Source organism: Lynx canadensis, chromosome E1 (assembly GCF_007474595.2).
Source record: "Lynx canadensis isolate LIC74 chromosome E1, mLynCan4.pri.v2, whole genome shotgun sequence".
Classification (NCBI taxonomy): Eukaryota; Metazoa; Chordata; class Mammalia; order Carnivora; family Felidae; genus Lynx; species Lynx canadensis.
The window spans coordinates 58,383,540-58,406,932 of record NC_044316.2 but is presented as its reverse complement, the minus strand read 5'-3'; the positions used below and the strand labels follow the sequence as shown (position 1 = coordinate 58,406,932).

At 53.6% G+C, this 23,393-nt stretch overlaps 1 protein-coding gene across 1 annotated transcript in view; it reads right to left on the bottom strand.

Annotated features, from left to right (window-relative positions):
• The window catches only part of RNF213 (ring finger protein 213), a 105,188-nt gene that overhangs the window by 21,355 nt on the left and 60,440 nt on the right, over positions 1-23,393 (bottom strand). Inside the window, 19 exon segments of the mRNA XM_030297021.2 lie at positions 107-317; positions 1,378-1,489; positions 2,602-2,701; positions 2,807-2,976; positions 3,940-4,122; positions 4,214-4,314; positions 8,289-8,409; positions 8,964-9,145; positions 9,505-9,723; positions 11,715-11,869; positions 13,270-13,415; positions 14,472-14,663; positions 17,265-17,403; positions 17,607-17,751; positions 17,972-18,111; positions 18,552-18,671; positions 19,953-20,071; positions 21,212-21,307; positions 21,726-21,862. Coding sequence (XP_030152881.1) covers positions 107-317; positions 1,378-1,489; positions 2,602-2,701; positions 2,807-2,976; positions 3,940-4,122; positions 4,214-4,314; positions 8,289-8,409; positions 8,964-9,145; positions 9,505-9,723; positions 11,715-11,869; positions 13,270-13,415; positions 14,472-14,663; positions 17,265-17,403; positions 17,607-17,751; positions 17,972-18,111; positions 18,552-18,671; positions 19,953-20,071; positions 21,212-21,307; positions 21,726-21,862 — 2,788 coding nt within the window.

Genomic DNA, 23,393 nt, shown 5'->3' with positions numbered 1-23,393 from the left:
CAGAAGGAAGGGGACACAGGACAGACCGGGATCGCTCTGCTTCCCGAATTTCCACAGAACGAGGTCTCTAGGCCCGGGGCGGAGAGGGGTGCGGACGAAGACCTGCCTGAGCCCTCCTGGAGCCCGGAGAGGAAGTCAGAGGCCCTGCTGAGACAGAGGCGGATCCTGGCCAGCTCCTGTAGGTGGTCTACCGAGGCCTCGCTGGCAGGCTCGGGGCCGCGCCGTGCCGAGTAGGTCTCCAGGAACACCCCGTCCTCTCTCAGGCATTTCTGGTCCTCGCTGGTAGAGAGGGCGCTAACCTTCTCGTACATGGAATCCTGGGGAACGGAGAACCGGAAAATAAAAGGATGTTCTTTCTTTTTATGTTTATTTTTGAGAGAGAGAGAGAGAGGCAGAGAGACAGAGGGAGACACAGAATCCCAAGCGGGCTCCAGGCTCCGAGCTGTCAGCACACAGCCTGACGCGGGACTCGAACTCACAAACCGCGAGATCATGACCCGAGCCGAAGTCGGACGCTTAACCGACTGAGCCACCCAGGTGTCCCAGGATGTTGTTCTTTTTTAATATGCACATCCCCAACCTTCCACAATTCCCACAGTGTGACCACGGAGAACAAGACAGAAATATTGTAAGTTTGGGGGAGCCTGGGTGGCTTGGTCAGTTGAACATCTGACTCTTGATATCGGCTCAGATCACGATCTCACAGTTTGTGAGTTTGAGCCCTCTGAGTCGGGCTCTGTGCTGGCAGCGTGGAGCCTGCTTGGGATTCTCTCTCTGCCCCTCCCCAACTCGTACACACGTACACACGTACACACACACACACACACACACACACACTTTCTCTCTGTCTCCCTCTCTCTCTCTCTCTCTCTCTCTCTCTCTCTCTCGCTCAAAATAAATAAATAAATAAACATGAAAAAAAATATCGTAAGGTTGAAGGTAACTGTTTTGAATCATGGAAAACAAACAACCCTTTTTATTTTAGGGGCAAGAAGGAGGAGAAGAGAAAACCTTTGAGAAGAAAAAACAACGTCGTATAATCTGATTTTCTCATGTGCATCGTAACATTTTTGCAAGTAGCAAAAGTACAGAGAGAAGAAATACGACAAGCAATCACAGCCACAGCCTCTCCAACCCACAGAGATGAGCACGGTTAAGCTGGGAGGAGTGGTGTTTTCCTCTCGCCCAGGCTCGGACACATCAGAACACACGACTGCTGGGGGCAGAAGCAGTGTTTCTGTGTGTAGAGCGGAGCATCTGGTAATTTCACCCACTAAAATGATATTCTGTAAATTTTCAGAGACACTTTTCCACTGAACAGACTGCGTGGTCCAGCTAGTTTGCAGAAGGAGCTCAGGGTACTGACGGCTCGCTTACCTCCAGGCAGGTGCTAAAGAGGATGTACAGCTCAGTTTTATCTTCAGTCAAGAACGCTTTCTTCTCCAAAAGGGACAAGTAAGTCTGGATGTAATCTTTCACTTCTTGGAAGCTGCGGAAAGAGACATATGGTACCTGGTGATCTCAGGTCTCGTGTTGCAAAAAAAAAAAAAAAAAAAAAAAAAGAGAGAGGGAGAGAGAGAAAGTATCTATCTGTCTACCTACCTACTTATCCATCTCTCTCCTCCTGTATAAATACAGCCGTGTGTACGTACACTTTATAACATGGTTGTACTGAAAATATTTTAGCACGATATTGGAGGAATACAATTCTGTACTTTAGACCAGCTGTTCTCAGCCTTCTTGGCTTCAGAACTCTTTAACGGTCTTAACAATTACACAGAACCCCAAAGGCTTTGTGGATGTGGGTCCTATCTATCGATGTTGATGACGGTCCAAATTAAAATTGAAAATACTTATCAACTAGTTTAAAACATACACCCCACATGTGTTAAAAATTAATAACGTTTAGGGGAGTCCGGGCGGCTCGGTGGGTCAAGCGGGCTCCAGGCTCTGAGCTGTCAGCACAGGGCCCGACGTGAGCCTCGAACCCACGAACCGTGAGATCACGGCCTGAGCTGACGTCGGACGCTTTACCGACTGAGCCACCCAGGGCACCCTGTCTGTTGGAACTTTTCTTGTAGCATCTTGACTTTGCCGTCGCCTCGAAGTATGCTTTGTCAAGCCAGGGCACAGGCCGGGGGCACTAAGTGTCCTCTGAAAGAAGCCTTGGGACACAGGTCAGCCTTCTCGGCATTTTCTGAAATACCATAATTTGACACGACCGCTGGCCTTTGGCACTGAGTGGGCGTCTCTGTCCCTTCACAGAAGCAGACAGATGTAACTGCTGACACAAAACGTAGGTGACGCCTAGGACGACGAGGGCGGGGGGCCGCTCTAAGTTACCGTCCGTCCCCCCAAATCCCCAAACGAGATAGCTGTGCGAGGAGGCTCAGAACCGCAGGGCTCACGCGTTCTCGCACGTGAAACACGCTCCCCTGCCCAAAACACGTCTTCTTCCCCCCCCCAACAAGGTGCCTCGTAGCTACGCTGAACTCATTTGCCTACAGCCGCAGACGTCACACACACAACCAGGGGGTGCCCCACTGAAAAAGCTCCCCCAAAGCAGCTTCTAGAAGCTCACTCCAGGCTGGCTGTGCTTACCTGTACTTCAAAAGCAGTTTCAGCACCACCGAACGGATGACAGGGGTCTTATCCACAACGTCATCGAAGGGGGAGAGAGATTTTGTGTGTTCACGGTGCCCTTCAACCAGAGAGAGAGGGGGTAGCTCATTATTCACGTCGGACACAAAAAAGTCAGAGGAGGAAGCCAGGATTGATTTCGGTCTACGGGCAGAAAGCAACTTACTTTGGAAGGTACCTCTTAAGAGCTCCTTTTGCGCGAAGAGTAAATTTAGCAGAATATCGATCACCTCCTTCTCTGGTGGGGAATTATCCTTGAAGCATATGGTGGAGACCAGGTCTATGAAGAAACTGTTACACATCTGCCGGATACAGGCGTGCTTCCTGATGGCATTCCTGGGGGAACACGGTGGGGAGGCACAGTCAGTGCTTGGAGGGCGTGCCCCAGATCCCTGCCCAGGCTGGACACCTCGTGTTCTTCAGTAAAGAGATACAAGTATCTCCTTGCTACGGGCGCGTAGAGCTGGGTGCAAACTTAGAGCTGGGTGCAAACGGCCGGACGGGGTGCAAACTCCTCTCTAGGGGCCCCTCGATCGTTTGCACCAGCCAGTGACACCCTTTTCTGCTAATGTCTGCAAAGACCCCGCCCGCTGGACTGGCCGTGTGCCCCGCCTTCGGGCGCTCATCGGAAGGGGGGCGGGAAGGGAAGGCTGCCGAGTCACCGATGGCAGAGCTGGAGGCTCTGAGCCCGCCGAGCGTTCGCCGATGCCAACCGCTGCCCCGCAGGACATGTGGCCAGGCACAGCTGGCGCCTCGGGTCGGGGGGAGGCAGACTTACTTCTTCCATCTAAGCTCCTCGGGTGTCTCGTGACGGCTGTATCTAATTTATGACTTTCTGATTTATTTCCGCTAGTCGGGTCATCTCCCAAATCTATGCTCGCGTGTGTCTCGGGGAGAGAATCATTTTGGGACACTAGGTGCTTATGAAGCTACACAAGTGGCCGTCTCTCTTAGGAGAAGTCGGCTTTTCTTTTTTTTTTAAGTTATTTTTAAAAAATGTTTATTTATTTCTGAGAGAAAGAGAGACAGAGAGGGAGGGAGGGTGAGAGCAGGGAGGGGCGGAGAGAGGGGGAGACACAGAATCTGAAGCAGGCTCCGGGCTCCCAGCTGTCAGCCCAGAGCCCGACGCGGGGCTCGAACCCACGAACCGGGAGATCACGCCCTGAGCCGAAGTCGGACGCTCGACCGACTGAGCCACCCAGGCACCTCTGAAGTCAGGTTTTCTAAGGTTAATACGGTTTATATTTCTGAATACTGTACTCGCCAAATGAGACAGAGAAGAAAGAAAGGGCGATTTACCTGTGCTCTTGGGACACCGCTGGAGAGAAGCTTTCCGGCAAGTCTGTTAAACACAAAGGACATCTCATCTGGCCTATGATGACCCAGACCTTGACGCAGGCCAAGCAGAACACGTGGTCACAGGGCAGGCACACCGGGTCCTGTGCGTCTCCCAGGCAGACGGGGCACGGCTGAATCTCAACCCTAGGATCCAAGAAGGGTGACCGGTTCTGAAGCTACCGGGGCCACACGTGCAGGGCTGTCTCCCGCAGGGATCTCGAACCAAAGGTCTCACCTGGCGAGGGTCTTGCAGACCTGGTCCTTACACTTACGAAGAGTGACCATCACGGCAACGAAGGGCCGGTACGTCTTGATGTCAGAGTTCTCCTGCAGACACTGAGGGACGGGGGGCAGTGACAAGGATGCTAATGAGCAGCGAAGAGGGGCAGAGCTCAGCCAGCCAACACGACACTCCCGGGGCGACACGGGGCGCACGTCGGGCACCTCCGGCCACTGGGCTGGAGTTGGGGGCTGGGGCTGTGGTGTTTGCCTGCAGGGTAAGGCCTTTCTGTTTCTAGCAGTTTCTCTAGCTTTGAATGTCCTTTGTTATCATGCTGCTTTGGGGCCGGGGGGGAGGACGAGATGTGCAACTTGTGATCCCCCCCCTTCCTCTCTTGTCCTTTCTAAGGCTTACGCTTCTCCCACGACGAGAGATTCCAAACTTGAAATGATGACGTAATGACCACACGAGGATCCACCCCCACGCTTTAAGAACTCTTAGCATTTTTGGAATATTTGCTTTAGGTGATTTTTTCAAGAAACCAAACGCAGCAGACACAGCTGTAAGTCCCTGGGTGCCCTTCTGATAGCGTTGCTCTCCTTCCCCTCGCACAGAGGCCCCCTGAAATTCCCGTGTGCAGGACATTTGCACGCCTGCATAAGGACCACATTATTGTTTTCAGTGTTTTTAAGTCCTGATCGTTCATGTTACCTGCTGTATGGCACCGCCCGGCAGACACGCCAGCTCCTTGTTTTCTGGTTACCTGGGCATGTGGAATGCCCCCACTGTGTTGCACCCAACATCCTTCCACGTGTCTGAGTACCAGCGGGAAGTGTCTAGGGTTTGTATTCAGAAGTGGAGATGCTAGTTTTTAGGAAATGTGCATCTTCAACGATACAAGCTAAGAGTCTGGTGGGTGTGCTTCTGGAATTTTGGGCTTAGGCATGAGGCTTGCAATAGATATCTTTATGTTACGTATACCCTTGGGCGTTAACAGCATAACAAGTAACTCCTTGTATCCTCAGTTTGCCACGAGTATCTTTTTTCCACTTCATAAATTTTACCAAATGCTTTTCCTGTCCCTTCTGAAATGATCATTTAGAGTTTACCTTCTAATTCGACACGTAACTGATACCATTTATAGATTTTATGATTCTGAGCTACCTTTGAATTCCCAGGATTAATCTTACTTTGAAATGAGATAGGTTTGGGGCGCCTGGGTGGCGCAGTCGGTTAAGCGTCCGACTTCAGCCAGGTCACGATCTCGCGGTCCGTGAGTTCGAGCCCCGCGTCAGGCTCTGGGCTGATGGCTCGGAGCCTGGAGCCTGTTTCCGGTTCTGTGTCTCCCTCTCTCTCTGCCCCTCCCCCGTTCATGCTCTGTCTCTCTCTGTCCCAAAAATAAATAAACGTAGAAAAAAAAAATTAAAAAAAAAAAAAAAAGAAATGGGATAGGTTTTTGGGGCACCTGGGTGGCTCAGTCAGTTAAGCGTCTGACTTCAGCTCAGGTCATGATCTCACGGTTTGTGGGTTCGAGCCCTGCATCGGGCCCTGTGCTGACAGCTCAGAGCCTGGAGCCTGTTTCAGATTCTGTGTCTCCCTCTCTCTCTGCCCCTCACCTGTTCACACTCTGTCTCTGTCTCAAAAATAAATAAACATTAAAAAAAAATTAAAAAAAAAAAAAAAAAAGAAATGGGATAGGTTTTTAACACCCTGCTAAATTTGATTTGTTAATCAACAGGCTAATTCGAAAGGGAGCAAAGGACTTGGAGAGACATTTCTCCCAAGAAGACGTACAATTGGGCCGTAAGCACCTAGGAAGATGCTGGCTGTCATCAGTCATTAGGGAAACGGCAGAGCAAACCCACAAAGGGATACACCCATCAGGACGGCTATGATAAACAAAACAAAACGTAACAAGTGTCGGCAAGGATACGGAGAAATCGGAACCTCAGTGGGTTGCTGGCAGGAGAGGCATGGTGAGGCCGCTGTGGAAAACGGTTCGGCGGCTTCTCAAAAAGTTACGCACAAAGTCTCCATATGACCCAGCAGCTCCACTCAAGGTTCGTCTCCGGAAGAGCTGAAAGCACGACTCAGACACTTGCAGACCTGTGTTCACGGCAGTGTTCCTACCTATTTTCAGAAGGTGGGGGCAGCCCAAGGGTCCATCAGGGGATGACTGGATTAACAAACTATGTCCATCCACGCAATGGGATATTATCAGCTTATAAAGGACGGTCCTGACACCTGCTACAACATGGTGGGCCCTGAGGACATGCAGAGTGACATCGGCCCGTCCCCAAAGGACAGATGCCATAGGGTTCGCCTTCTGTGAGGTCCCGAGAGTTCTCAGAACCATAGACAGAAAGGAGGATGGTGGGCGACAGGGCCCGGGGTGGGGGGGAACCGGGAGTTGGTGTTCAATGGGGGCAGAGTTTCCGTCTTGCGAGACAGAAGAGTTCTGGAGGCAGAGAGTGGGGAATGGTTGTGCAACAGTGTGAATCAATCAGCGCCACTTGACTGTAGGCCTACAGATGGTTACAGTGGCAAATTTTATGTGATGTGTATCTTCCCACAGTAAAAAAAAAAAAAAAAAAAATGGCAGCAGTCTAGTGGTTGGACGGTGGATGGTTAAGGATAGTGTTACAGACTGGAAAGTCAGCAAAACATCCGGTGAGACTGTCATCCGTGACACCGTGGAAGGCGGATCACAGGGCAAGAGAACTCCCTCCCTCCCTGTATCTATTATCTATCTATCTATCAATCATCTATTATCTACGTAGTATCGATCTACCTATCATCTATCTTTTATTCATCTAGTATGTATGTATCTATATCTAGCTACCTATGTACCTACACCTATCCACCCACCCACCCATCCTTTCTATCAGAACTGAGAAAACTCAGAATATCCACCCTCCTGCAGCTTTTACCAGAGTCCTGTGGGAGGCTCTGCTGACTCTTGGCACAGGCCAACTCTAGGGCGGCCTCACAAGAAGAGAAGGGTGGAGGCCCCTTGTCTTTCCGGTTAAGACTTTCTTCCGGGCAGACCACAGGAGCCAGCCTTCCAGGCAACGCGAGTGGGCTCAAGGCTGTCCTTGGAGGGGACGAGCGTCGCCTGAGGCCATAGACCCAAGAGCCTTCAGGTGTGAAAATGAATGAGCGAAGACCTCTAGCCGGGGTCCCTCACACGTGGATCTCACTGGAAAGCCAGCCAGAAGAAGCCCACTACGTTTCTGGGGAACATCACCCCACAGGCCGGGCCTGACGATGCCTGAGTGCGTGCACACCGGTGTGCAGGGGCCGGATGACTCATCTGTTAGCCAGCCGGTCACCTGGCCATTAGGGGCCCCGCGGGACTGGCCTCTGTGCGGGAAGAAGGGAGTCATGCGTGCCTGTCCCGCCGCCAGGGTGGCAGAGGCCAGCGTTTTCTAGAGTTCTTTCTCCACTCTTCCCTCCCTGAAAACGGCCTCCAGGTTCTACCGGGCTGTGGGAGTCCGGACTAGGGGCTTCTCCGCCTCCTTGGCGGCCAGGTGGGGCTGTGACTACGCTCAGGACGGCGAGCCGCGACCTCAAGCGGGTGGACACATTCTGGGCTGTGCTCTTAAAACGGCCCGTGGCGACAGCGGGAACAGCCTTCTCAGAGCACACGGTGGAGGTTGTATAGTGAGGACGACAGAGGGACAGCACGCAGGAGCAGGGACACCCGACCCGGGGAGCGGCCCGCGGCCCCGACTGCCGAGGCTCCCGCTGTCCTACGAGAGGCACGTCAGCTCGCGTTTCGTTTCCACCACCGATACCCGCCCTCCTCGGAGCGTGCGGCCTGCACGTCAAAGCCCGACAGCTGACACCATCAGGTGCGTTCGCGCAAAGCTCCCGGGGTAACGGAGGCAGAGATCACCTTCCGCTAAGCGCGTGGCCACGGAGATGGCAAACACACAGGCTTGACGGCCGCCGCGGAGGAAGTGCGCCCCGCTGCGCTCCCAGGTAAGATGGGCAGAGAGCGGGAAGGACGCTCACCCCGCGGGTGACGGCAGGTTAGGCCGGGAGCTCCCGCGTCCCCGGCAAGTGCGCCTGCCGAGCCCGAGCTCACCTTGTTCAGTAGGAAGACGTACTCGGTCACCAGCTCGCACAGCTCGGGGATCTGGCTCTCGATCCCCAGGAGCACGTGCTCCACGAACAGGGCCACGGGGAAAATGCGGTTCCACTGGGTTCTGTAAGAGCAGGTGGTCGGTCACTGGGCTGGGACAATAGTGCCTGAGACCCCAGGACAAAGGTGCAGGGAGGGATCCGAGACAGGGATGCGGTGAAGGCGGACGGAAGATTCCAGGAGGAGCCCTTTGCGGCGTGCTCCCGCCCCCAGTCACCTTCGTGTCCCCCACGCCCTCCCGCAGACTCGGGGTCAGGAGTCCCGCCTCACCCAGGAAGGCCGGCACGGGATGTGCCCCCGCGGGACACCTACCCTGACTGCTTGTCCCCTCCCCGCGGCCCTGCCGCCCGCCCAGGGCCCCTTCCTGCTGCTCCCCTCTGCCAGCACTTCTCCTGCGGGGACTGCGGGGACCGTAGGCTCTGCTGCCCCCCTTTCCACGCCCCCCGCCCCCCTCGGGGCTCCCTGAATGCCCTGTTGTCTGTTTCATCTCCAGTGTCGGCACGATGCCTGGCGGTGGAGGAGACTCAGCGGACATCAAGAGAGGACCCTCTTCTGTGGCAAGACGACCCCATGAGCCCGTGGGGAAGGGGCTGGTGGGGGCCGGGCTCCTGGCCTCACCTGACCTCCCTGATGACATCTCTGGCCATCTCCCCGCAGGTCTGCAGGTACCCGTCCGAGCACAGGAGCTCTAGCGGCATGGACAGGCTCTTCACCGTCTGCAGCCAAGCCTGGGGGCTGGGCTTCAGGATGTCTCTTGTCAGCATCTCCGTGCAGGCCATCGCTGCAAATGCATCCAGAGTCTGGCGGAAGGTGGGGTGGCGGGTGGACAGAGAACAAACCCCTGACTAAGCAGCGCCCCCTGTGGCTGCTCTAATATCCTAAGCCCAGGGGTCCAGGTTGTGAGCCCGTGTTCTTCTGTTCCAGGCTCGTCGCCTACTCCCCTCTTGTCCCGGGATATAGGAAGCATTGGTCAGATGTGTCCCTAACATTTGTGTGTTAACCGGGCATACGGCCCCGGGAAGGGGTCTCCCAGGCAGAACACGGCTCCTGGGGCTTCCCGTCCCGGGCGGCCACGGAAGCACCCCCCACCTGCCCCCCACCTGCCCCAGGAAGGCCAAGCCCAGACCGTGAACACAAACGAACCCGGGAGAGGCCATACCAGCTCGGGTCCGTCCAGTCTGTCGTTCCTTACGGTTCCCATGACGTTGTAGAGTAACATCTGCAGGACTTGGGGGTAGGTGGTCACGATTCGGGAAAAGTTCTGCAGCCGGCTCCGGAAATGCTGATAAGCCACGTGCACCCACGGTAAGGAGACCCTTTCCTGTGGCCTCTGTGCTTGCAGCTGACAGATGCAGGACCACAGCGCCACCTGCAAAATCTGGGACGAGAAGCGAGCTTTTAGCGTAAACTGGAAAGCAAACAAAAGCTGTGTTTTGACGGTGGAAAATCCCGACCGCTCAAAAATGACACAAGGGAAACTTAAAAACCACACACACTGTGACGGTCCCTGGGTACGTCTTGGTGTCACCCTGTCTAGGCATTTTCTTATCTGTACCCTGTCCCCGTTTTGTCCCCAGATCATGACCATGGTGTATGTCTGATTCTTTTCCCCACTTAACATCACACTGTGAACATTTCTCCGTCGTTAATTACGTTGGGAGACCCTCACTGCGAACGTGTGTGCCCATTAAAACAACCAGTCACCAATCAAACAGCTGTCACTTAATTTGTCTGGCCTTTAATTATGGACAATTAAATTGTTTCCTTTTTTTTTTTTTTGCCATTTTAAGAAACAAAGCTGGAAAGAACATTCTTGTGGATAAAATGTTTCTCCGCATCTGGTAACACGCCCAGGACAGAGACACCACTTCAGATTTTCTAAGGCTCTCAATACAACCCCTCGGACTTTTCCAGAAGCACATGCTGGTTCACAACACCATCTGTAACGGGGGTGCTTCTGGGTCCAGTTAAAAACCAGTCTCGGGGCGCCTGGGTGGCTCAGTTAAGCATCCGACTGCGGCTCAGGTCATAATCTCTAGGCTCGTGAGTTCGAGCCCCGCATTGGGCTCTGTGCTGACAGCTGAGAGTCTGGAGCCTGCTTCAGATTCTGTGTCTCCCTCTCTCTCTGCCCCTCTCCTATTCATGCTCTGTCTCTCAGAGATAGATAAATAAATGTTAAAAAAATAAAAAAAAAAGAAAACATGTCTTCAGAGGCACCTGGGTGGCTCAGTCAGTTAAGTATCCGACTTTGGCTCAGGTCATGATCTCATGATTTGTGGGTTCGAGCCCCGCGTCGGGCTCTGTGCTGACGGCTCGGAGCCTGGAGTCTGCTTCGGATTCTGTCTCCATCTCTCTCTGCCCCTCCCCTGCTCACGCTCTGTCTGTCTGTCTCTCTCTCAAAAATAAATAAACATTAAAAAAAAAAAAAAAAAAAAACAGTCTCGCCACATGGGCAAGAACCTAAAACCTAAAAACCGATCGGGTATTGTTGACTTATCAGTGAGGCTGGCCAGTTTTTCTGTTTTGTGGATCTCTGCATAATTATTTTGTTAATACTTGGTTTATAACTTTCATCTAGTTTTTAAAATTAGGAAACTTTCTTATTGATTCCTAAGAATATTTTATTTATTTTTTTTAAGTAATCTCTACACCCAACATGGGGTTTGAACTCACGACCCTGAGATCAAGAGTCATATGCTCCCCCGACAGAGCCCGCCAGGCCCCTCCGGGGTTCCTAAGCATATTTTGTTAGCCCTTAATCACGCTGGTGATAAGTATGTTGTCCTTAAATGGGTCACTTTCCTTTTTTACATACTCTCAAGTGTGAACCCAGTAGGTAATCAGAAGTGTCCTAATTTCCACTGAAATTTCAGTTAGTTATTACCTGTAGCGGCCAGTTAAATATTTACCTAATTTTCTTCAAGAGAGACTCCACATTTGAAAAGAAGGTGTTCTTTATTTTTTTTAATGTTTATTATTTTTGAGAGAGAGATAGACAGAGCATGAGTGGGGGAGGGGCAGAGAGAGAGGGAGACACAAGATCCGAAGCGGGCTCCAGGCTCCGAGCTGTCAGCACAGAGCCCGACGCGGGGCTCGAACTCACGGACCGCGAGATCGTGACCTGAGCCGAAGTTGGACGCTTAACTGACTGAGCCCCACAGGCGCCCCGAAAAGAAGGTGTTAAAAAAATAATAAAATAAAGTAAATAAAAAACAAAAAGGTGTTACAGGGACACTGGAGGTCTTCCTCGCGTGAATGGAAAGCCCGTGATGCAGGGGGCCCCGGACAGGGGGCTGAGGGTGGAGGGACAGTGCGGCCCAGCCACACGGACACCAGCGGCCCCTCCCCTGCCCCAGAGTGAGCACTTACCCTCAGTTCTTCCCACGTGGACACTCTCATCGTCAAGAGGAGGAAGTCCTTTATGTAGCACAGAAAGAGTTCTTCCTGCTGTTCTGCGCTGAGCTGAGCGAGAAACCTGCCCAGAGAGGTCTGCTGAAAGATTTCCACTAACTTCTTCAACAGTCCTGCAGAGCAGAGCAAAGAAGGGTGCAGAGGGAGAGCCTGAGGCGAGTCTCCTGGCCTGCGGTCAGAACCCCAGTGTCCCCCGGGCAAGGATAAGGCTCTGCGGAAGGGCAGCTCCCGGCAAACGGGAGTAAGCCGCATGATTTAACGGCCTTTTCTAGACACTTCGGATGCCTTTCCGGCGGGATAACGGAAACGAAGGCAGAATACATACTCAGTTTCAGTCACCACCGGCCCAGTTGGCCCCAAAGGGATAAGACGACCGCAGACAGAACAGGTTTTATATCTAGCAAATCATGTCATGCTTTGGGAATCCCAGGGTCTGAGTGGGTCACCAATGAGGGGGCTGCTCTTCGGGGGCTGGGGGTCACACGCTGCTCACACCAGGAAGATCTGCCTCTAGGGGACGAGTGCCAGCCCCGCAGGCCACACGCTATCACAGGAAAGCAGGGGCAGTACGGGTACAGCCTCGAAAAAGGAAATACTCCTTCCCCAGGACAGAGACGGCTTCAATTTGTTCTGAAAACGTTGCAGAATGCTTACCTAGAGAAGTAAGTTCGTCTTCAAGTATCTGGACCTACTTTTTTTTTCATGTTTATGTATTTTAGAGAGAGAGACAGAGCGCGAGCAGGGGAGGGGCAGAGAAAGAGGGAGACACAGAATCCGAAGCAGGCTCCAGGCCCTGAGCTGTCAGCCCAGAGCCCGATGCGGGGCTCGAACTCATGGATGGCGAGATCATGACCTGGAGCTGAAATTGGACACCTAACCGACTGAGCCACCCAGGCGCCCTTGACCTGGCTTCTTTAATACATTGTTTTTTATTTTTAATTTTTTTTAACGTTTATTTACTTTTGAGACAGAGAGAGACAGAGGATGAACGGGGGAGGGTCAGAGAGAGAGAGGGAGACACAGAATCTGAAACAGGCTCCAGGCTCCGAGCTGTCAGCACAGAGCCCGACGCGGGGCTCGAACTCACGAGCCGTGAGATCGTGACCTGAGCCGAAGTCGGACGCTTAACTGACTGAACCACCCAGGCGCCCCTGACCTGGCTTCTTTAAAGGCAATACTATGAGTAAACTTTGAAAAGTCTACTTCGTGCATGAAAGATGGAAAGATGACTTTTCCCAAGGATGCGTGACTCCTGGTTATCCCGGGATATGCCTATGGCCAGGCCTGCTTGACCTGTGACGGCAGAGCAAGGAGCCACATGACTCCGAGGACACTGACCGCGCGGTGTGGACAGAACTTCGCTTACGTCGCTGACACTGTTGGGAAAGGCTCAGCTCGGGCCGTCTCCCGAGTCCTGATGCCCGAACTGCCTAGAAGGTTCCGAATGGGAATGGCCCACTTACGACAGGGAGCCAGCACACGGTCCCGTTTCCCGGCATCCTCGGGGGCTCACCTTCAGCTCCAGTGATGTACTGAGCCTGGACCCACAGCTCCTCCAGATACCCTTTGATTCTCCAGCCAAACGGGATGTCGTTGGAGATGTCCTCCGGAAGGGTCATGTAGTTCTGCACCATGATGTAGGGCACCTCACTCTTAGATCTGCAGCCAGACAAGGGGTTGCTCATGACACAAGACCCACCTCTGATGCCACGCTCAACAGCACAGGTGCCTAAAAGCCTGGCCCAGATCACAGCTCAGGGCTTCCGTTATAAACGCACTCAAGCGCGTCCCTATGTCATCTGTTTCACAGACAACAACGAAACAAGGCTGGGAAGTCAAGCAGGCTGCCCAAAGGCTGGGGCAGAACCGGGCTGTGCGGTGCCTGGACCTCCCCTCGCCATCCACCTTCGACACAGAACCCGGCGTGTCAGAGGCGACCCTTTCCCTCAGGGTCGACAGTGCCCTGTCGTCTAAATAAGTGTTTCCACTCGAGATCCAGGATCCCACGTACTCGAATATTCTTTGTTCACCCACACTCCAAAAGCGAAGCCCCTGATAGCCAAAGAGGAAACTGCTGGGAGGCCGGCTGAGAGTGAGCTGTGCAAGGGCAGGCCCGGGGCGGGGTATGCGGGTCCCGCCACGGAATGAGGGGCAGGGAGAGCTGACTGATCCAAGGGCTCTCCGAAGCACAGCCTCGCCAGTCCGGATGAGGCCCAAGCTGGCAGTTGTACCTGGGGTGGTGCTCTGAAAGCAGGGCCATGAGGAAGGGGAGTGAAACAAGGAATTCTCAGAACTTTCAAGAACCCCCGTTTGTTACAGCGATGCCATCGCCCTTAGGCTGCAAACAGACCCGGCATTTAATTTCTTAATTTTTAATTTTAGAGTGAGTGCGTGCACGTGTGAGTGGGGCAGCGGCGGAAGGAGAGAGAATCTTAAGCAGGCTCCGTGCTCAGTGCTCACAGCCCGACTTGGGGCTCGATCCCACGAACCGCGAGATCATGACCTGAGCCGCAATCAACAGTGGGACACTCAAATGACTGAGCCACCCAGGCGCCCCAGATCCAGCATCTAAAATAAATGTGATTCCAACGTCGATACACACACTTCATCAACTACTTGGATGAGCATGTTAAGACCGCACCTGCCTTACGGTTTTTTCCCTTCACTCACTCACACACACACACACACACACACACACACAATTCTCTTATTCACCTCATGTCATTTGTCACAAGAGGAATGTTCAGAAGCTTGATGTCACGGAAAATAAACATCCAAAGATCTCTTGTCCAGGATGGAGAGTCTGGCCTGATCAGTAGCTCAAGGTTGCTGTCTATGTCGAGGACGGACACCATGCTCGCCAGGAGGGGGGTCACCACACCCTGGACCCGTTTCCAGAGGGTCTGCCTGCAGTGGGGGAGAGAGGAGACCGCGTGCCAGCTCGGCAAGCACGGAGCGCGGGGCGGGGGGGGCTCCATTCTGTTGACATTCGGTTCGTTGGTCACGAGACACCTGGTCTATCGATGCAACACCACAGCTCTGGCAACACACGGAAACTGGCATCGTTTTTAGGTACCCGAAGAAAAGTTCACAGGTAGAAATGGATTGGAGACGGGACGGGAATGGACCTTAATTCTACATCGAATCAGTTTCCAAACAGCATCGGTTGTGTTTTGTTATATAGCTATTTCCCCAAAGCAAGTAAAGGCTCTCTACAGAAAATAGGGACCACATTCATTTGGGGGAAAAAAAGTTACTTTAAGAAAAAACAAACAACAGTTGCAGGGAGAAAACGATAAAGCACAGGCCAAAATAAGTGTGTTGGGGGTCAAGTTAAACAGGAAAGTACACGCTTCTCTAAAACATGGTTTTACTCATGTCTGTGGACATTGGATCCAAAAGGGTTTACATACGTACACACATTTCCCTGCTTCTGTTAACGCTGTTGTACTTCGCTGTTATTAACGATGTTTATGCGTGATCATAAACTCTATAATACCCTGCAAGGAACCTACTACCAAGTAGTTAATGTTGGGGAGAAAAAGTCAGGTTCCATTGTAAAAAGAAGAGAGAGAAATACTTTCCTTTTAAGAGTACGCAGTGTGCAGGGACCTGTGGAGATTTCACAAGCGTCTAGGGAGGAAAGGAAGCACGCTAACAGTCAAGAGAGCACTTGATTTACAGAAAAAAATGCCTGAGCAGAAAAAGCGTAGGAAACCACAGGATGAAATGTAGAAGCCGGCAGTGGGGGAAGAGGGGAAGGTGTACCTGGACAGGTATGCAGGCTTCGGGCATCGGGGAAAACCAAGACTAAAATGACTTGGATTCATTTTTTAATGTTTATTTATTTGCGGGGGGGGGGTGGTGGGGGGAGGGAAAGTGGGCGAGGGTCAGAAAGAGAGGGAGACACAGAATCCCAAGCAGGCTCCGGGCTCCGAGTTGTCAGCACAGAGCCTGATGCGGGGCTCGAACTCACGGACTGAGAGATCATGACCCGAGCCGAAGTCGGATGTTCAACCGACTGAGTCACCCAGGCGCCCCAAAGATTTGGACTTTAATCGCAAGAAGGGAAGTGACTTAGGTCCCCAGTACATGGACGGTAAACAGAGTGGCCCCCAGAGGCTTGTGAGAGTGAACTAGTAGGCTCCAAAGCCCACCTGACACCCAACACAGGTGAGTTACAGCTGTGGTCTGACCACCCCATGCAGGGGTGTTCAGACACCCCCGGCAACTGCTGAGGGGTGGGCCAGTCTCAATACAGCCAACAGCAGAGCAGTGACAAGGAGGGGCCCCACACACCGCTCTGGACACCTGCCGAGTGTGGGGAGTCTGGCCGCTGGAGGGGCGGTGTGAAGGGGAAACCAAAAGTACAGATTTTAAGGATTACTGATATGAAGTTAAATATTTAATAATATCTGTAAGGGGGGTGGGGAGCCTGGGTGCCTCAGTCCGACTTTGGCTCAGGTCACGATCTCACCGCTTATGAGTTCAAGCCCTGGGTCCACTGACAGCTCGGAGCCTGGGGCCTGCTTCCCATTCTGTGTCTCCCTCTTTCTCTGCCTCTCCCTGCTCGCTCGCTCTCTCTCTCTCTCTCTCTCTGTCGAAAATTAAGAAACGTTAAAAAAGTAAAAATATAGTATCTGTAAGGCGTAACCAAGGAAAATGATCTAGATTAATATCTGATCTTATAAAATTCCTTACTCAGAAAGCGTGAGTGGGAAAGAAACTAAGGGTAAGTAAAGAAAAACACAGAAGCAGGAACTGCCCCCCACAGCAACGAAACCAGCAGCAGGAACTCTGGGGGCTCCCACATTTCCCGCCAGCCCATCACACAGAGGCAGGGTCCCAAGGCCATGCCGATCACGGCTGGGGAAGACCGGACCCGTATGAGACCAGAGGAGCCGAAGGTTCCTTCAGAAGGGAGGAACCAGGGCACGAGGATGTGTGACCAGCCTAAGAGGACCCTGCCGACTCGGGGCGGCTGGACCTTCCCTGTGGGACTCACCGTGTCCCGCCTCCCTCCAGAACACCAGGTGTCTTGACTTAGTCCTGAGAAAAGGGTCCAGGTTTTACGGAAAAAGGACCACGGGTGATACACGAATACTCCCGGACCCGACGTTTGTATTATCAAATGACTTCGACTAAGCAGCAGGCCTGAGAAAATCATTCCCCTTCCTTCCCTGCCTGTCCCCTTCCCCGTAACCTAAAACAGCAGCCATTTCCACGGACGACCACGCTGGTCGGGGTTAACACCCTGCGGGGACACACATTCTACTTTTGTTAAGTTGGGTGTTGTTCTTACGACAAAACGTGCACACACAGAAAAGGAGACCAGAGTCTAGCAAACCCCATCTGACCTCCACCCAGACCATTCTGCCCCCTTTGGGGAAAACAGGGACCGCTCTGAACCGCACGGAGCTTGCAGACGAGGCGCGTGGGCGAGCCGTCCACGGCCGGGACGCTCGTGTCCCACTGCCACACCGAGCCACCCCCCCCACGGCCCAGTACCTGAATGTGCCTGCCTCCTGGAGAGCGTCCTGATTCGAGGCCTCCCGGGTCACCCACTCCTTCATGTTGAACAGGGACTGGTCTTCCTGCTGCTTTAGGAGCACGTAGAGGCGCGCCTTGGATGCCCGCAAGAACGCGGCTGCAGAAAAGCAGAGGGCATGTGCCTTGGGCATCCCCCACGGGCATCGAGCGGGGGGCTCTGATGGACGTCCAGTGACCCCAGGGTCTCGGGCGAGATTTGGGAGCTGCACCGAGGTCCCTGCTGCACCCGCGGCCCCTGCGAGCACTGGGGCCACGGGGGCAACGGTCGCGCTCCCCCGTGCCGCCCGTGGGGCCCCATACCTTTGACCTCGTCGTCGTCGTCCTCGTCTAGGAGGCCGAGAAGGATCTCCACTCTCCGCATGCTGCGCTGGCGGCCATCCTGGTCGCGGAGCGTGCCCACGGCACTCTGTATGCAGCTCCTCAGCAGGCTGGTGGTGTCCATGATCTGTGTGTGTCACGGGGACAGTCAGGCCTCCCCGCCCCACGCCGCCCCCCCCCCCAATCCCTCGAGAGTCGCTGTCAGGGGCCTCGGGCCCCGCCAGGGATTTAGCCCGGTCAGATCCCGCCCTGGCCCAGGGCCTCGACTCCGGGAGACAGGAGGGGACCGCCTGTGGGGTAGGCCCGCGTCCCGGGAGGCCCCAGAACTAGAAAGAGCCAGAACTCACGTGGCTTCCGCCCTGCTCAGCGTTGCCCATCGCCGTCGAGCCTTCCGTCCCCAGGTCCACCCCTGGCGCCTCCTCTGACCCCACAGACTCGGTTTCCATCGGTTCCTCCAGGCTGTCACCGGCCCCGTGTCCCGTCTCCACTGCAACAGAAGTGTGATCAAGCCGCGGAGAAAGGGAGCTGCACTCGGGCTCTTGCCCGCAGGCCTCCCTGGTCCCTCACCCCCGCAGTGGGTCACACGGGCCGGGCTCCGGCAGGCCCGGGTCACGGGCTCCACCAGCACCGACCTTCCTCCCGTCATGGGCTCACACGGCTGACACGGGGTGCTGGCGACCAGAGTCTGACATGCACCACAGGCCTCATTTCACAGCCCGATGTGTCCACTAGGACCCATTTTCCCATTTGGGCATGCTGACCTGTGCCTGGCCTTGGAAGCAGCGGAAGGTGTCCTGGGACTTGCCCCCCCCCCCCCCCCGTCAGGGCAGGTGCGGGGACTCAATGGGGACCTCCTTGCTCCTCCGTGCTCCCGGCCACCACTCGTACTGTCCCACCTACGGCCCCAAAGGCTTCCTCCTGACTTACACTCGGAGTCCCCTTCTGGTTTAAATAGCTGGCTGATGGTCACATCCTGCAATCTAGTCACGTCCGAAACCATGACCGTGGACTTGCACAGGTCGTCAATGTGCACAGACTGCCACAGCCCTGTGAGGAATGAAGCCACTGAGAACGTCCCCATGCTTTTCCTGGTGTCCTCTTGGCCACAAGCAAGGACACACCACAGGTCCTGATGTTTAAATACGCAGCTGCTCAGGGGTGTTGGGGGGCCCAGTTGGTTAAGCATCCGACGGCGGCTCGGGTCGTGATCTCACGGTCCGTGAGGTCGAGCCCCGCGTCGGGCTCTGTGCTGACAGCTCAGAGCCTGGAGCCTGCTTCGGATTCTGTGTCTCCCTCTCTCTATGCCTCTCTCTTGCTTGTGCTCTCTCTCTCTCAAAAATAAATAAAGATTAAAAAAAATTTTTTTTAAATACACCTATTGCTGAATGGTTTGTACCCTTTAGTCCCCTTAGTCACCCTTTAGTGACTCTGGTTCACACACAGAAGCCACCTGACCCTGCTATCTATTTCAACAACCGTAACATAAACATCACTCATAAAAATGGAAAGATCTGCCTTTTTGTAAAGGGTATCTGAAGGTTTTTAATTCTTTTTTTTTTTTAAGTTTATTGATTTATTTTGAGAGAGACAGAGAGTGCACGAGCAGGGGAGGAGGAGAGAGAGAATCCCAAGCAGGCTCTGTGCTGTCAGAGCAGAGCGCAATGTGGGGCTTGAACTCACAAACCCTGAGATCACGACCTGAGCCGAAACCAAGAGTTGGATGTTTAACCAACTAAGCCACCGAGGCGCCCTGGTTTTTGATTCTTTTTACATTTTTTAGTAACCTTGCCCCATCACAGCTAGAAAAGGGGTGTGGGAAATTGGCAAGATTTACCTCCCGTTACCTACGGCATTCTTAAAGTAAACTGTCACTTGCCAGTTTCTAGAATACCAATTTTCTTATGCGTGAAATAATTGGTGACCCATTCCTCAGAAAAAAAAGAGAGGCTTAAGATAGCATTCCCTGCCCCCCGCCAGAACCAGGCATAAAGTATCAGTGCTTCCAGAACAATGCCAGTTGGGAGTGCCTTCTCTAGGCTATGCATGTAATAAAAGACACGATTAAAGACACTATTAAAAGACACTGTAAAAGAAAACACTGGTGCTTATCTACCAGTCAGTAAGGGAGTCCTGCGCACTGTAGCAGCCAGCCCAGACACGCGTGTTTCCTGCAATCACCCGGGGTTAAGAAATTTAATTGCACCCGAAACGAATCTCGTTGAGATTAACACCGGTGCTCGGATCCCAGGCTTGTACGCCACGGGAGCAAATCAGGAGCAACTCTGCACGTTATCTAAATAAGCGTATTTGCTGCCATTTTCAGCCTACCCCCGTGGAATCCCACGTAGGACGCTCCACTCTCTATCCGGGACAGTTTTGTGATGAAATAGACCAAGATGCAGCCCTGATTCCCTTGTATCTTGTTGATTTCGTTTATAGCAGAATACCTGTTTTAAAACAAGCAAGCGAGGACGAACAAGTCAAAACAAAACCAACAAACAAACAGACAAAGCCAAGGTTGTGGAAGTGGCTGACCGCTCCCGTGAGCGGTCAGGTTCAATCTTATGTCTTCTTAGCTTGCTTTCTTTCCCTCTCTACCCCCCTCCCTCCCTCTTTCCTTCCTTCCTTCCTTCCTTCCTCCCTCCCTCCCTCTTTCCTTCCTTCCTCCCTCTCTCCCTCTTTCCTTCCTTCCTTCCTCCCTCCCTCCCTCTTTCCTTCCTTCCTCCCTCCCTCCCTCTTTCCTTCCTTCCTCCCTCCCTTCCTTCCTTCCTCCCTCTTTCCTTCCTCCCTCCCTCTTTCCTTCCTCCCTCCCTCTTTCCTTCCTTCCTCCCTCTTTCCTTCCTTCCTCCCTCCCTCCCTCTTTCCTTCCTTCCTTCCTCCCTCCCTCCCTCCCTCCCTCTTTCCTTCCTCCCTCCCTCTTTCCTTCCTTCCTCCCTCTCTCCCTCTTTCCTTCCTTCCTTCCTTCCTTCCTTCCTTCCTCCCTCCCTCCCTCTTTCCTTCCTTCCTCCCTCCCTCCCTCTTTCCTTCCTTCCTTCCTCCCTCCCTCTTTTTCCTTCCTTCCTTCCTTCCTTCCTCCCTCCCTCCCTCCCTCCCTCTTTCCTTCCTTCCTCCCTCTCTCCCTCTTTCCTTCCTTCCTCCCTTCCTCCCTCCCTCCCTCTTTCCTTCCTTCTTTCCTTCCTTCCTTCCTTCCTAATGTTTATTTTTGAGAGAGAGAGAGAGAGAGAGAGAGAGAGAGCGTGAGCAGGGAGCTGCAGAGAGAGGGAGACACAGAATCAGAAGTAGGCTCCAGGCTCCCAGGCTCTGAGCTGTCAGCACAGAGCCCCACAAGGGGCTCAAACCCACGAACTCTGAGATCATGACCTGAGCCGAAGTCGGACGCTTAACCAGCTGAGCCACGCAGGGGCCCCTCTAGGATAGTCTTTTATATCCTACTAATATTCTATCATTTACGCTTCTTGGCATTTTACCACTGTTGCCTGGTTTTAGCCTTCTCTGTAGGCTAAATTTCAGGGGAGAAATTCTTTAGGAACTCCTGAATAAAATTTGGGCTTTCCGGGTAGTTTCTGAGAAAAATAACAAACACATACTTAGCTGAAGCAATGAGCTGAGCGCTGTGGACTCCGTCTTCAAAATTGGTTTGAATAATGAGGATTTTACACCTGGCTGCATCAGATAAGCAGTTTCTGAAAGAAAAAGGAAATTATCCGTCCTTAGAAACGGGCGATGAAACTCCCCCAGACTGATGGGAAGTAGAAGACGACCGAGAACGAGTGCCTCGGGTGAGGATCTCCTCTGTGTGAGCGGACAAGCCAGGGGAGAGCATGTAAACCCGGGGAAATGCTTCCCTAATGAGACGAGAGGATGCTTCCCTAATGAGACGAGAGGATGCTTCCCTCCACCCCAAGAAGGATGCCTGTGCAGAGGCAGCAGAGACGAGGGGGGACTGGAAGAATGCAACAAGCACCCTTTTCGGTCGTGTGGCTTCGGTGGTCACGAGCCAGGGCTGATGACAGCCCGGTGGTCCCTGCAGCCCTGTGAGTGAAGGACAGAGCAGTCAGGGCTGGGGCCAGAGGGGACAGGGAGGGAAGGCGGGAGCCTCACTGGACTTCTCTGAGGAATGAGCCCTGGGTGTCAAACTGCTGCAGAGACAGGATCATGGGCTTCAGAGTTCCGTCCGCTCCTTCTGACTGCAAAACTTCGCAGTCACGGTTGGTCAGCAGTCTGGAGAAAGTGGTGATCTACAAAGTCAGAAACGCAAGTTACTGGCTAGAATTCGAGGGAAGGTTTACAGGTCTGCTGGGTTAAGTCCTAGAAACGTGAGGATGTTGAACAAATACCTTCCGTGGGCTCCAGCATGCGTTGCGGAGTTGGTACACAGAAAAGAACCCAAACCCAGAGGAGATTTTAAAAACGAGGCAGCGTTGAGGCACACAGAACCCATGGGATCGAAACGTTCTAGAGAGAAGACTCATCCTGTTCCCTAGGTGCCTTCAAGTCTCCTTGGAGTAGCTCTCCGGTGCGTGGCCCCTAACGGAAATTCTGACGATTGCTCAGGGCTCAACGCCCCCGCCATTTCTCCCTCAGTCTTGCTGCAATCGTCCAGACAGACATCGCCGCCCGGATGTCACAGGGGGCAGCCAGGTGCGCCCTGGATGGAACTTACCACCAATACTTGTTTGTTGCTCATTCCTGGACTGCGACTCTCCAAACCTCCAGGCATCCAAAGCACGATCTGGGGAACCTTCCCTAGACCCCTCCGTCTTCCACGGCCCCCCCAAAAGAACCAGCCCCTAGCTCTGCCAACTGATATCTGGACTATTTCTCCATTCTGTCCCACGTGCTCCTCTCTCGGACTAAACCGGCCCAGCAGCCTCCTGACTGGCCTATCTTTTCTGCGACACTCTTCTCTCAGGCCTTCTCCCTCCCTGTCCCAGGCAATGGGACCCATCTCGACAAGCATTCCGTCATCTCTCCCGTCTCTACGGCAGACCCCTCATCGGCGCCGCTGGTAAGACCCGCCGTGAAGTCTCTCCAACGGCATCTCAACCCCACCTCTCGGTCCTTGCGTCCTCGAACCTCACGCTGCACAGCGACCAGTCCCTGGAGCGATTTCACACCTTGACAGCTCGGCTCAAGTAGGTGGCCTGTACTACTGTCCCAGCCACACGTCACGATCGGGTGGCGGGTCCTCTGACCTCATACCCCGATCCGCGTCGCCCCCTTCTGCCTCCACGGATAGCACTGTCTTACGATATCCATGGCACCTGCTCGCAAGTCTCACGCTGTATGCTGACCGAGGCCGAGAAGCGTGCCAACGCACGTCTATATTCTCGGTGCCCTCAGCCCGGTACTGGAAGGTGTCCCTTCATTTGCTGAAGCGAACGTTGCCCACAGCGTTACCCTCTGCGCAGAGGACTACGCGGAAGCAGGCACTCGAGACTCGCTTGGCTTGAACTTTTTTGAGGATTTGGGCCTCTCACACTCCATGGAGAGAAAGCGGAGTCTCAACGTAGCCATCTATGATTCCTAGGCACTGCCTTTTTTTTTTTTTTTTTTTTGTAATTTTTTTTTTTAACGTTTACTTAGTTTTGACAGAGAGGGAGGGAGACAGAGCATGAGAGGGGGAGGGGCAGAGAGAGAGAGGGAGACCCAGAACCCGAAACAGGCTCCAGGCTCCGAGCCGTCGGCACAGAGCCCGACGCGGGGCTCGAACTCACGGACCGCGAGATCGTGACCTGAGCCGAAGTCGGACGCCCAACCGACCGAGCC